Here is a 15,011-nt window from a genome sequence, read left to right on the forward strand (position 1 = left end):
GCTGTCAGATCAATTTCAGATTTAAATTCCACTTTTCCCTTCACCTGTTCATTAAGCCTGAGATTCATGGCAACCTGAGTGGCTGATTATGCATTAACAAGCTGCTGATACAGGGAGGCGTAACTTAGTAAACAGACTATACTAACATGTTCATTTAAACGTAATTCACAGCTAATAGATTCAGTTCACAATTCAACATACAAATACTGTTTCTCCCCTGAAGTTTTAATTTTTTGGATTGAGAGGGAAGTGATAGTTCGTACAATTAGGATACAATAAACCAGAAATTTTCTGAAGGTCAAAGGAAACCAGGCAAAAAGTCAAACAATTAAATTTAGAGCCTTGGTGGAGCAGTGGGCTAATGCCTCCTTAAGTAACACCAGCTGCCTGCAATTAGTGCAGGTTCGCGTCCCACCAGGCTCAAGGTTGACTCAGCCTTCCATCCTTCCGAGGTAGGTAAAATGAGGACCCAGATTGTTGGGGGCAATAAGCTGACTTTGTAATAATGCCGCTTGGGGGGGGGCGAAAGCCCTAATAAACAGGCATATACATAGAATGAAGGCTACTGCTAAGCTTGTAAGCCGCCCTGAGTCTTCGGAGAAGGGCAGGATATAAATGGAATTAAAATAAAAAATAAAATAAAATAAAATATTCTGCTCTATGCAATTTAAAAGAACATCCTATATTTTAATGGGTGTTTCTTATATTACTCCTGCTCTTTTATCTAAGTTCAGTTTTTAGAAATCTACTGAAATATTTTGAAAAGAGGCAGAGAAGAGCAACTGAGATTATCAGAAGGCTAGAGCAGATAGATCCCTTTTGAAGAGAAAGCATAGGGTGGGGTGGGGAAGTGAAGATTTTTTGTTATAGAACTAGGATAAATTATACAAGCTGTGGGGAAAAGTTGGTAGAAAAAGGCTTTCTCTGAAATTATTAGAACCTAAGATCATACCCTGGAAAAGAGTTGTGGAAAATTTGAGATAGATACTTCTTCACATAATGTACAGTAAACAGGACGACTGGCTATTGTAAGATGTAGCGATGGCCACTAAAGTTAAGTTTTAAACGAGTGCTCATACTAATAGATATTAAGAATATAATGTACAACTTCCAGTAACTGAAATAGTCTAACAGCAGGTGGCAGCATGTAACCAGCTTTAAATGATCTTGGAAAAACTAGGAATAGTTGAATGTGATTAGCAGTTATATAAAAAAAACTTTTGGATTAACAGTTATATAAAAAACTTTACTTCAGAAGTGAACTGTGGTGAATCATGCCAGAAAAACTGAGAAACTTCTGTTTTCCTTTTTCTAGATCTGGACCGTGTCAATCTAATCAATCTGAGCAGCAGTCCAGCTATTTTATAGCACTGAATCATTCGTAAGTGGTTTCTAGTGTTCTAATTAGATACCATACAAATTGAATAAAGTATGATTGGTCACACAGTCAACCAGATACTTAGACTGAGTTTGGCATTTTTATCCACCTATCAAAATCTTCCCAGGGACCTGAGGTACGGTATCATTGTAAGGTAAAAGCTGTTCCAAGAAAAGCTGCCTTTGCAATTGATTTGATAGTAATTTTGTCTATGCCAATGGTGTTCAAGTAGTGCTCAGTTTGTGTTGGGATTGCACCCAAGGCACCTATCACTACTGGTACTATCTTTGCTTACTTTTGCCTGTCGTTCTATTTCTGTTTGCAGGTATTTTGTGATTTTTCTCAAGTTCTTTACTTACAGTCTGCTGTCTCCGAATACTGCCACGTCCACTAACCTGACTTTTTTTTTCTTTCTTACCAATAATTGTTAAATCTGAGTGCTATGTGGCAGTTGCTTATTTGTTTGAATTCTAAAATCCTAAAGCATTTTAGCTTCTTCATTTTCTATTACTTTGTCTATTTTGTGGGCCCCACCAGTTCTTGCTTACAGGCAAATACTTTGTCATGCCACTGCTTGTAGTCAGTCTGCGATCTTCTTGCAGCAGCTAATCAGGTGATCCACTCTTCAGCTTCTTTGCAGAGGTGTCGCCTGCTGTCTGTTGCTGCCTCAATTCTGGATTTATATGCATTTGTCGTTAAGGCGTGGTCTTGTGTGGCCAGAATTAGCCCCTTGGTCTCTTTCTTCAACTTGCCTGCTCTTAGCCATTGCCAGGTCAGATTATTATGTGTTTTGCCTACTATTTGGGATAGCAATCTGCCCACGGTCATATAAGAATTCATCTTACTGACATTTAGAAAGCTGCCAAGACTTGACTATTTCAGAAAGTGTTCAGGAACTGCCTGAATACTGGGTTGCCACCCCTGATGTAGATTAGGTGAGTATTTTTTTATTGAAAATGACATTCTTAAATGGGATGGATGTGGAGTTAATATTATTGATTTGTATTATGTTATCATCATCTATTGTTCTAATTTTGTTGTTTACTACATTGCGGTAAAGTTTCCTTAGAGTACTGCACTCTGCAATTTAAGTAGCTTGTAAACCTTCAGGAAATATAATAACTGAGTTTAAAAGTACAGATAGTCCTTGCTTAACATCCATTCATTTTAGCAACCATTCAAAGTTATGACAACACTGAACGACGACATTTATAACTGGTTCTCAATGTTCCATCTGTTGCAGTGCTACCACAAGTCACAAAAACATAATTCAGGCCCACTTAGGCCCACTTGAATTTACAACCATATTTTTGCCACCTTTCTACCCACCACAGCCCCTACCGGGCCCTGTCCACTGCCACCATGCCCTCTATGTCATACACCCCTAGTGGATCAGTCTTGTATTCTTTTCTTGCTGGCTTCTTTCATAGCAGTACACCAGGAGCCTCCATTTGTGCCACCCCCTCCGGACCTCTGTTCATGCCAGAAAGGACTATATTTCATGCACCAGTTTTATTTTACACACCAGCTGGGTCCTTCTTTCACAAAACAAGGCCCTGGATAGCACATGGGAAAATCCTGAATGATGCACAGAAGCCCTACCTACAGAGGTACAAAAGTAGTTTTCTTTGCTTTTTTGCTGTATTTGTGTTAGTTTTTATGTTCGCTTTATTTTTTTTTAATAAATTTATATATAAAAAAGAGAGAGATAATGAATTAGATCAGTTTTGGCCAATCTAATGACCTGCAAATACACCTAGACAGTTAAGAGTACCTATGATTTCAAATTCTGGTTTGGATTTTGAATCTAGCATAACATTAACTACCTTTGACCATCATTACTTTACTATCAGTTCATAATTGCAGTGATAATAACAGAACCAAAGCTTAAGACAACAACTGATGCATCTTCCAGAGTGCAAGGCACATATGCAAGGCATTTCTTGCATATACTTTCAGAATATGAGGAAATTGTTTACAAAATCTGCTAAAAATCTACTGTTTAATTATTTTAAAATTTTGTATTTTCATGTTCTTTTTTAGTTTTTATTGTTGTGAGCCGCCCTGAGTCCTTAGGGAGAAGGGCGGCATATAAATATAATAAATCAAATCAAATCAAAAATAAGAAATTTGAGAAGCTGATAAATCATCCGCAGCCAAAATTCAAGCCACAATTTCAGGAAAAAGAAAGACTAAAAGTAAGAACAAAAATTATTGCAGATAGACATATACATATATGTTTGTGTATATGTGTTGTTGTTGTTAGCTGCTAAGTCGTGTCCAACCCATCGCGACCCTATGGACAACGTTCCTCCAGGCCTTCCTGTCCTCTACCATCTTCTGGAGTCCATTTAAGCTCACGCCTACTGCTTCAGTGACTCCATCCAGCCACCTCATTCTCTGTCGTCCCCTTCTTCTCTTGCCCTCAACCTTTCCCAGCATTAGGCTCTTCTCCAGTGAGTCCTTCCTTCTCATTAGGTGGCCAAAGTATTTGAGTTTCAGCTTCAGGATCTGGCCTTCTAAAGAGCAGTCAGGGTTGATCTCCTCTAGGACTGACCGGTTTGATCGCCTTGCAGTCCAAGGGACTCGCAGGAGTCTTCTCCAGCACCAGAGTTCAAAGGCCTCAATTCTTTGGCGCTCAGCCTTTCTTATGGTCCAACTTTCACTGCCATACATTGCAATGTGTATATATATATTTATGTATATATGTATGTATGTATATATGTATGTATGTCTATCTGCAATAATTTTTGTTCTTACTTTTAGTCTGTCTTTTTCCTGAATATACTGCTCAAAAAAATAAAGGGAACAGAAAATAAGACATCCTACTATTAAATACAGTACATTGTGTTGTTTAAGTGTTCCCTTTATTTTTTTGAGATATATGTATGTATGTATGTATGTATGTATGTATGTATGTATGTATACACACACACACACACACACACACATGCATACATACCCACTTAAGACTATCCACTTTATAGAAATCCTTTCCATATTTGAAAAATAACTTATTTATTCCATTCATAATATATCTCAACCACACAAAAGTTTCCTTGCCTTTCATCCAAAGTATTTATTCTGACAGCTCCTGACAGAAAGCTCAGTAAGATTTGAAAGGAGGGATAAATTTCATTGTAATGCATAGTTCATTACCCAACTGACCAGCAGAAATTAGATAAAATTAAGCATTCAGCAGAACAATAGATATTCACCTATTTCATAAGGCCACAAATTTGAATTTCCTTGGGATATACCTAACAATAGAGAAATCACCTTTTTTCCCCATACACATTATTCTGGAGTTTTCCAGAGGTTTCTTAGAACACTCAACAACTAAGAAGCTAAATATGACATGAAAGGTATTATAAAACTTACCAGCATTAACTATGGCATCAATCTCAAGCACTGTGATATCACCTCTGTATAGGGAGACTTTTTCACTAAGACTTTTTTGCATCAAGAAAGCTTCATTGGTGTTCTCTTCTGTAAAGAAATAGAAAGAGTTTAAGGAATGGTAGCCATCCCTTATATTGGAAAGTGGGGAAAAAGCCAATTCTCCTACTACTATCAGTTTAGTAACATAAACATTAAACTTTACAAATGTATATATTTTAATTTGCATGCTCAAATATATATACAATATATAATATATATAAATATAAACTATTTGTGCTATATGAGAATCAATGTAGAAAGCGGTACAATCCTAATATTTATTTACTGTTTATATTCACCTTTCTGTTTCTATTTACCTAACATGACATGGTACAGGTAGCCCTCGAGTTATGACCACAATTGAATTAACCCAAAATTTTCATTGTCAACCATGGAAGTTGTTAAGTGAGTTTTGCACCATTTTACAACCTTTTTGCCACAGTTGTTAAGGGAATCACAACAGTTGTTAGGTGAATTACACAGTCATTTAGCAAGTCTGGCTTCCCCCACTAATGTTGCTTATCAGAAGCCGGCTGCAAAGATTACAAACTGCATCTGTCATAAATACATGCCAGTTGTCAAGCACCTGAATTTTGATCATGTGACAATGGGGATGCTGCAATGGTCGTAAGTATGGAAACTGGTCATAAGTCACTTTTTCCGTGCTGTTATAACTTTGAACAGTCTTAAAAGAATGCTTGTAAGTTGAGGACTACCTCTATAAGCAAAATTAATGATTGAATTTGTTTTCTAAAACACATTAATGGTAGCCATCTCACAAAGAAAACAGCATTAAAACTCCAATTCCTTATACCAATTGGGTCTTTTCCTGCAATTATGCAGGTACAGTGGTCACCCATGTAATCCTAGGTGGGGGGGGCTTACAGTAGTTGCTTTAAGGAACTACAAACCAATACCACAATTATGTTCCCATATGCTCCACAATATCTTTTGGCTTTCAAATCCAAAGGACTACACAGAATAGGCAGGATCATAAAAATGAGCTTTTTAAGCATAATTGTGCCTTGTCTGAATTTTGGAAGAATTTTCTTTGGACTTCTATTTCAGAACAGTACTATGTGAATAGTATATACAACAAATGTATATAATGTATGTATTTGTATGTTTGTATTATCTCATGAGTTTTAAAGGTCATTAGATTTTTAGTAAAACAATCAAATCAGAAATCAAAAGGCCTTTATTTGACTATGAAATCCGAAACTTCTGTAGCTTTTTACTTGGCTAAGAAAGCAGAAGATAATTCCCAAAGTCATAATACGGCATGCTTGATTTTATTAAGTGAAAGAATACTAGCCTGGCAGAGTATTTTATTGACCCATTTCCATCCTATAGAGCTCCAATTGTGCTGATTAAGATTGCAGTACAAATTAGTTGTGGTCAGTTCCACAAATGATGTCTTTGCACAGTGCTACAACATATATTTAATTTTCTCACCCATTCAAATCATCTTCAAATTTTCACAAGCATATTACTGAATAAAGATGACAGGCCCTTTTTCACCTTTTTAAGTCATCCACCTTACAGTAGAAACCACCTTACTTGAACCGAACAACTATTTCTTTCCCTCAGACTATTACTCACCAAGCTTTATAACTGCTATTTCCAATTGCCCTTTTTATTACCTCTGTGATCGCGTTGCAAATTTCCTTGGCAGAACTCATTGAAACTAGCATTAGATAAGAATAAAAACTTCTCCAGAGATAAAGGAATGCTCCGGGAGGCAAATGTAACAAAGCAAGATTGCTGTGTCTTCTTCTGCTGGGTCCCCCCAGAAGCTATGAATAACCTGAGTATTCAATTTCCTATACTTATAATTTTTGAAAAGGGATTGCCCAGCAGGGCAGGTATGCAGTATAGTAAATGCATATTTTACCATCATCTACGAAACTAAGCAAACATTAACTACATATTTATAAAAGCAATGAAAATGCAATCCTTTTGCATTTAGAATTTAAGATTTAAGATTTAAGATTTATTGAGATTTTTATACCGCCCTTCTCCCAAAGGGACTCAGGGCGGTTCACAGGGCAAAATATAAACAACAGTACAAACATTAAAAGATAATTAAATTAATGCCCAAGTTAAAACCAGAATAATAAAACAAACCTATAAAAAACCCAAGTACCCCCATCAGGCCAGACCCGCTAGTTCAAATAAATGGGTCTTCAACCCGCGACGGAAGGATCGGAGGTCTGATGCCATCCGGAGCTCAACCGGCAGTTGGTTCCATAACGCCGGAGCACCCACAGAGAAGGCCCTCCCCCTGGGGGCCACCAGTCAACATTCCTTGACAGGAGGCACCCTGAGGAGGCCCTCTCTGTGGGCGCGCACATCATTCACTACTGAATTCTCTCATTATAGTGACCAAAGGGTTATCATTTCTTTGTTACACTGGAAAAGAACAACAACCAAACCCAAAACAAGCTATCCAGTTCTATACAATGTGGGAATGGGAATGGCATCTATAATAATACTACATTGTAAGACTTCCAACACTAAAGTTTAAGCAAGAATTAGCCGTTCGATTCAGAAAAGTTACACGCAAAGTTCAATGCACAGTTTTGAAGCAAATAATTGTTCAGGTTACCTATATACAATGTGCAAGACTAGCTGTGTATCTGAAAAACATTACAACTGTTACATAAAACACAATTACTCCTACCAGCTAACAAGTTGAGGGTAACACAACCAATTGGTAACTCAAGCCTCAATACGCAATATCATAATTGATTGGTAGCAATACAAATACCACAGCTCCCCAGGAAATTACTGACAGAGTTGTTACCTTAGCATTTGTTTATACAGTTATTTTTGTGCTTTTGATTTTCCATGAGAACACAGTACTAAATCATATGACAACAGGCCAATAATATAAGACATTTTCCATCTATTTTATTATAAAATATAGGAAGTTAATTATGATCACAGGCACAATTGTAACACAGATTCATCAAGTTTATTAATAACAAACCCTTGCAGGACCAAAACAGAAATGCTTTAGAATCCAAAGTGTATCACCAGAGGGAGTATTAACCAAAACGATAAACATTTGTGCTTGAAAATTAGTACATTTTCAATCTTATTGATTCATAAAACAGCATAAATATAATTGAAAAACAAACTAAAGTACAGCTTTGCGTTTCATCAAAATGAACTAGCCATCCAAGAATGAAAACACACTTTGAAACTCCTGATATTCTAGAGTCTAGACCTATTAAAACTGGGTCCATTTGTCAAACAACTTCTAGAGGAATACTTTGTTTTTTGCAAGTTTAATAAATAAAAGTCTCCTCTTGCCCAATGGGGTGTACATTCATACAACTCTGGGTGGAACAGAAACCAGGTATACTTTGGTCTAATGGTTAAAGCACCAGACTAGAAACCAGGAGACTGTGTTCTAGTCCCCCCCCCTTAGCGATAAAAGCCAACCTTGGGCCAGTCATTCTCTCTAAGCCCATGGTGAGGCTCAGGTGGCAAGCCAGTCAATCAATTCCTAGTCACAACCAAATGGATCAACACTCAGTTAATGGGAGGTGAATGGAGCTGTAGAAAAGTTGAAGGAAAATGCTTTCAGTTGTACTCAGAACAACAGACCACAACAGTTGTTTGAACAACTGATAGTGCTTAAGAATACAGCTTAAAAAATTCAGAACCACATATGGCAATGCGCTTGGAATACAAAATTTGACACCCTATCCATCAGCCCAATTTTTTCCCTTTTTTGCTTTATTGACTTTATGTGAGATTTTTAGGAAATCTAGCACAGAGCAAAGGAGGTGCTCCGATTATAACAGCAATTGCGACCAGAATTTAGCTTGTGCCTCAAAACCACCTTTGCAGCTTTTAGAGTAAGAAGCATTTCGGAGACAAGAAATTATAAGCAAACATAAATGGTTAACTTACCATGTTGTACTAGCATTTTCTCAAGAGGATTGTAAAATAAAATCATAGAAGATTAGACAACAGAAGATACTTGTTAAGGGTTTCCTTATTCTGCATGTACTCTAACTTAACTTGCTTGTATGCTTTACCTGGAATGAGCTAATTCTTATCCCTATACACATTACTCCTATTATGACATACATGATGGATTTTGTAACCTTTTTAATATCAATGAATAGGTTTTAATTCACAAACTGTATGTCTCTATAAACTGCTCAAGGATAAGCAGTCCTAAAGGATGCTGAGAATGGGTGCCTTTACAATTCCTTCTATTCATAATAGTATTTAAGATCAAATTGTTAGAATATCAACAGGAAAGCAGCCCTATTTTTAAAAGGTTAAGAACCCTATATGACAAAATATACTCCTTCAGGACACAGAGAAGGCCAGATTTCTGTGCATTATACTCATACTTTTATTAGTTGAAAACTAATTATTTGCCACTGGATCAAATGAATACAATAAAATCTTTAATCTCTGTAATATTACATAAGAACTCTTATCCTGCCTCTGGCATTCTTCATTCATGATAGCGAGAGAACCGTATCCTAACATCACCCGCTTGTTTTAATAAAACGATAGTTATATATTCTCCAATTATTAGCATGTTCTGAGATGAATTTTGCCACCATCAAATCATAGCAAAGATTGAATTGATAAAAGATTCTGTCTATAGGTGAAGACAAATAAAGGAAACTACTCAGAAATAATGCATCAAATCATTCTTCGTTCTTGGGACCTGGCAGGAAACACCTCATGCAAAACTATCAGCAAATATTCAGTACAAAAATATCTACCATTACAACTATAACAATACAATATGTTCTGAGAAAATGTATCTTTGGCGCATGCTGCTGTCTTCATCTTTGTAATCCACAAGATACTCCCAAATAGAGCCCATTTCCCCATTTGGATAATTTTTATGATTTTATTTTTAATCAAGTGATTTGAAAATGAACGTTACAGTTCTGAGCAGAGATGCATACAACACAATAACAAAATAAAAATATGACAGCAGCTAAACAGACTGAAATTACTATAGTCTAGCTAAAATTCCTAATTCCTAATTAAATAAAAATGATTTTATTTAAATCAGATCTTTTATTATAAAACAGGATGGGAGAGAGAGAGAGAGGAACACTAGTTCCCCAATGGGAAGTTGAGTTGCTACTATTAAGTACCTGCTAAGCTGCTAAAGTACTACTTCAAACAGAGAAACGTTCAACTTATACTCCCAGCAATTATGTTAATGAACCTTAATTATGGTCATTTGATGCTAAAGAGTTAAAAATACAATTAAGAAGACACAAAGTAAAAATAATTGTTACTAAGCATACCACAAAAATGACCTGATGATAGCACAGTATGCTGGAAGCTGGGGGGGGGGGGGGAAGAAGGAGAAGTCATAGCAGATTTTGATGCAAGTACTATTGAAGGGAACACTGGAATTTTAATATTTTCTTTCCTTACCTCTCATGAGATCAATTTTTATTCCTGAATAGCTTATGCAGTTTCTGCACAGCAGAGTTCACCCTCTGATACCTTTAATCAGTACAAGTAAGGCAGCAAGAATATTAACTGGAATAACACGTCATAACACATATTATACCTGATAACATTATGGCCTCCAATTTACCCCCCCCCCCGTCAAAATGACGGTATTAACTTATGAAGCTGTTCATAACTTGGCGGCTCAGTATCTAAAATGATGTTCCTACTGAAACTATAGTCAAGTACCAATATGGATTTGATATTCAGCAGTATTTTTCAATTCTGGGCCAACACAGGTATAGTTGAAGTTTGTCTCAATGCCTGTAAACATGAAGGGGGGATTAAGCAATATAAACTCAAGCCCATCACTGAATGAACGATCCTGCATGCAGAAGCCTTCCACTTTCAAAAATATTCCATCTTTTCCATTGGACGGAGCTGATCTTCCTCATGCAGAGCTAGTTCATAATTAGGTGTCCTCTCAGACTTGAAGAACAGTTTGACAACTGTGGCTAAGAAGGCTGTGTACAGTTATGAATTATGGTCTGTTCTAGATCAGGAGGCTTTGCTAACTGCCTGACTGTCTGAGTTATTTCACATCTGGATTACTGCAAGGTGTTCCACATAAGGTTGCCTTTGAAGGGCATCCAGAAACTACAACCAGTCCAGAATTCAGAGGCTTGAGCAATTAAAGATATTAGTCCATTTGCTTATGTAACAAACACCTCTGCTTCAAGAGCAGTACTCGCTGCCTGTTTGTTTCCAACACAATTAAAATGCTGATTGTCACCGTTAAATAATTTCCTGGCTTAGGGCCTGGCTATCACCTTCTCCCTATTGATTTGTTAATATTTGGAAGACAAACCTCTCTCTGGGTTCGATCTCCAAAAGAAAGTCATTTTCAGGAATTCCAGCGTGAGGGCACCTCTGGAATAGCAATACCCCACCAGGCCTCCTCCTGTTAGCTTTTTGCAAAATCTATCTACTTTAGCAGGTCTTTGGAGGCAGAAGAGAAAGCCATTATAAAGCCACCAGATAAGAAAGGTTTTATGATTGTTCCGAAGTGTGTGAGATCTTGATTATCCTGTAATTCCATTGTGCAGGTTGTCCTCAACTTATAACTATTCATTTAGTGATTGTTCTTACAACAATTTTGAAAAAAGTGACTTATGACCAGTTTTCACACTTACGATCATTCCAGCATTCCCATAGTGATGTGATCAAAATTCAGGCGATTGGCAACTGGCATATATTTATCACAGTTACACTGTCCTGAGGTCATTTGTAATGTTCCCAGCTAGCTTCAGACAGGCAAAGTCAATTGGGAAAGCCGGATTCATTTAACAACTGCAGTGATTTGCTTAACAACTGTAGTAAAAAGGGTTGTAAAATGGGGCAAACCTAACTGCCTTGCTTAACAACAGAAATTTTGAACTCAATTGTAGTCGTAAATTGAGGACTGCCATATTCTTATATTTAATTTGGATCTTATCATTTGGAGGTGCTTAGAAACAAACATATAAAAGCAGCATATACACCTGAAACAATAATAATAAAATCATCTTTAGAGGAATTTCTCACAGCTCTATAATAATTTAAAATGTGTTATTGTAATCTATTATTAAAATAATACTTTTTATTACATTTAAGTTTACAATCTAACTCTCATGCTAAACTGGAGGTTTTTCAATTAACTTTCTACTGTTTCAATATTATTGTTTATCCTACTGATCTCTAGCAAATAATTTACTAAGTTTCCAGTTAATTTTTTACATTGTGATTTCAAAATGTTTTAAGCCATCTTGCAAACATTTTGTTTTAAAATGTAGACTATAGATGTTTAAAGTATAAGAATAAATTGCAACAGGTATCCATATGGGGTATATTTTGATGCATTCCACATTTTCAAATCATTTGTTGGGGGGGGGATTTGGTCCACTTTCTTACTTCAATGCATTGGTCTAAAAAAATAGCATGTGAAAAATAGTTTAAGTTAAATGAAATAAATATCTATGACTAGTCATTAGTGCTGTCCACTCTTTGCAAATGACTTGGGGACATTCTGAAGCTAGGACAGGATCAAAATTGTTTTGGTACAAACTGAAATAGCCCTGCTTCTTCAGGTTTCTACATGAGCCTGAAAACTACGTTTAATTGAATCAACTAATTCAATACTCAAAGCTGTCATAGTCTCCTATTTACGACTACAATTGGAATTGCCGTTGCTAAGTGAGATGATTCTTGAGTTTTTGCAACATTTGCTAAGCAAATCACTGCCGTTATTAAGTAAATCACATCGTTAACTGAATCCAGCTTCCCTTCTGACTGCTTGTTGGAAGCTGACAGGGAAAGTCACAAATGGCAATCACATGACTCTGAGACACTGCAACTATCATAAATGCAGGCTGGTTGTAAGCACTCAAATTTTTATTATGGGACCGTGGGGAGGCTGCAGCACTCATAAATGTGAGGACCATCACAAACCATTTTCAATGCCGTTGTAAATTCAAACATCACTAAACGAATGGTTGTAAGTCAAGGACTACCTATATTTTTTTTACCAGCCTCATACATACACCTGCATGACATAGCTGCTTTTAATTTACAGCCTAGAGGGGCTGCGTTCACATAAACTCCAAAGCACTTCCGATTAATTATTGAAGGGTACACAATCTTACTAGCTCTGCCCTTTCTTAGAGTAAATATAAAACAAAGGTAAATGGCTGTTTTTTCCCTCCCCCCCCTCAGAATGAGTTTAGCCCATTAAGCAGTCTCCAAGCTTTCCAGCTCCGCAGACCGGCAGTGGCGGCAGGCGGTGGGGAGGGAAGGGGAGGGGATGGTTTTGCGCGTGTAACCTAATCCTGCACATGTGCAAATGGAGCTTCATGCACTTGCTTAGAGCTTGCGCTGCCCAGTCCCCAACGGGCCATGGACTGGTAGCGGGCCGCGGAACAGGGATTGGGGAACTCTGCGTTAAGGCAATTCAAAAATCACAGCGGAACGTAAGTAAAAAGTCCCTGATCCACAAATGTAGTCAAGGAGCCTGTGCCAATGGAAATATACACTGGAGGGTTTCCTCTCTGCAAATACTAATGCTGTACCTTCAGGCAACTGGCTGTTCACTGACTTCAGTACATCTTTAAAAGGAAAGGTTTCTCACTACTACTGGTATGGTAAAGTCTGTCCAAGTAGTAATGTCAGAACAAGGTTCTTTTCTTTTCAAAAATCCCCCTCATATTTACAGGCTCATAAACTTGTGCTTCAAGCTTCCGTGCTTTTAAGAAGCATGGCGCACATGATACTGCACAGTAAGAGCTAAATATTGAGGGAAACAGAAGCAGTCAACTTAATAAAGTGAGCACTGTAGGCTACATTTCTTTAGTTGCACTGGCACGATACAGTTTGTCACACCAGAGCTCTGTCTACCCTGACATGTGAAGAGTGCCTGTAGGTATCTTCACTCCCGCTCTGTCACTTTTGTTTCAAGTGAAAGAAAAGCAGTCTTCTGTAGTAAGGGAAAAGATAAAGAGGTTCCCACATATCTTAAAATGATTTTGTATGCGGTTTAACAGTGTAAGAAGTGATCCACTCTCAAACAACAAAGCAAAACAAGTTTCAGTTTAATTTAGTCCATGGTACTTCACTGTCTATTTACGATTACTCTTTTTTAAACGTTTCAGTCAAGTTTCACGTTCAATGCAAACATGCATTGCAATACTGTCCCTACTACTCCTGTGCCTTGGGCATTAAATCCTGAATGACCTTGGTCATAGAAATGCACACTATACTCTATAGAGTGCAAGGAGAAGCCATATTGAACGCGTTCATGCTTAGCTCATATTGAACGCATGCATGCTTAGCTCCCTTATCTGAAAAATTGGGTTTCTGATACTGAAAAATGTTATTCATGGAGAAAAACACCTGTGTGGAACAGCACTCCCAAATAGTTCCATTCCTAAGGGACTCAAGTTCTACGATTTGAAAATTCAAGCATTTCAAAAAGGTAGAGGCTCCATCCTGCAATTAATTCGTTCTTCGTAATTTTCAACCCACGGCTCAATCCCAGTCTTAACTCATATCCACCAGTGCTGCTTCAGACAGTTTTTCCAGGGAAATGACACTATCAGTGTGCATATTGCTCATCTTCATATGAACACATTATCTTAAACCTGGTAATCTAGGATACGTGGGGTCCTTGGTGCTCTCTGAGCTTGCTTGTTTTCTTGCAGATGTTTCATTACCCTAACTACGTAACATCATCAGTGCTAGTGATCTAACATACATTTCCCCCCTATTAAATGACAACAGTGATCTCACAATGCCCACAAAGAGTGAGGGTTCTAAATTTCACTCCCAAAGCTGTATTATAAAACAAAATCCAAAAGGGGGAAGAGAGAAAGTTGCTATCCAGAGTATGCTTTACCAGCATATATTATTTCTGAAAAACAAGATAGTCACTAATCCTGCCAATCACTGTGTTGAGACACCCAGGTTAATTGTTCCACCTTTTCCTTCCTGATTTAATCAGAATATTTTTGCATTAAAATTTATTTTACTTCTGATCAACTTCCTTGGGGGTGAGGACTGGTAACATCATACAGTTCTGAAAAGTTAAGGAAAGCATTCAGAAGGCATGTTTGAAGTAGAGTGGCCAGAAGAAAGACAGAGCAATAGTTACATTCTGAGCAAGAGTAGAACAAAAGAAATGAAAGAGTTGCAAAGGAGCAAACTACAGCTA

At 37.3% G+C, this 15,011-nt stretch overlaps 1 protein-coding gene across 2 annotated transcripts in view; it reads right to left on the reverse strand.

The window, feature by feature from the left end:
- MACROD2 (mono-ADP ribosylhydrolase 2) overlaps positions 1-15,011 on the reverse strand; it is a 1,127,318-nt gene that overhangs the window by 1,099,539 nt on the left and 12,768 nt on the right. Inside the window, exon 3 of one of the 2 annotated variants that reach the window (XM_083369818.1) lies at positions 4,760-4,864. In XM_083369818.1, the coding sequence (XP_083225944.1) occupies positions 4,760-4,864 (105 nt within the window). Of the gene's footprint in view, positions 1-4,759; positions 4,868-15,011 lie in introns of both variants that reach the window. The other variant, XM_083369817.1, reaches the window with a different exon arrangement.

The sequence above is a fragment of the Vipera ursinii genome (genome assembly GCF_947247035.1).
Source record: "Vipera ursinii genome assembly, chromosome: 1".
NCBI classification, from domain to species: Eukaryota; Metazoa; Chordata; class Lepidosauria; order Squamata; family Viperidae; genus Vipera; species Vipera ursinii.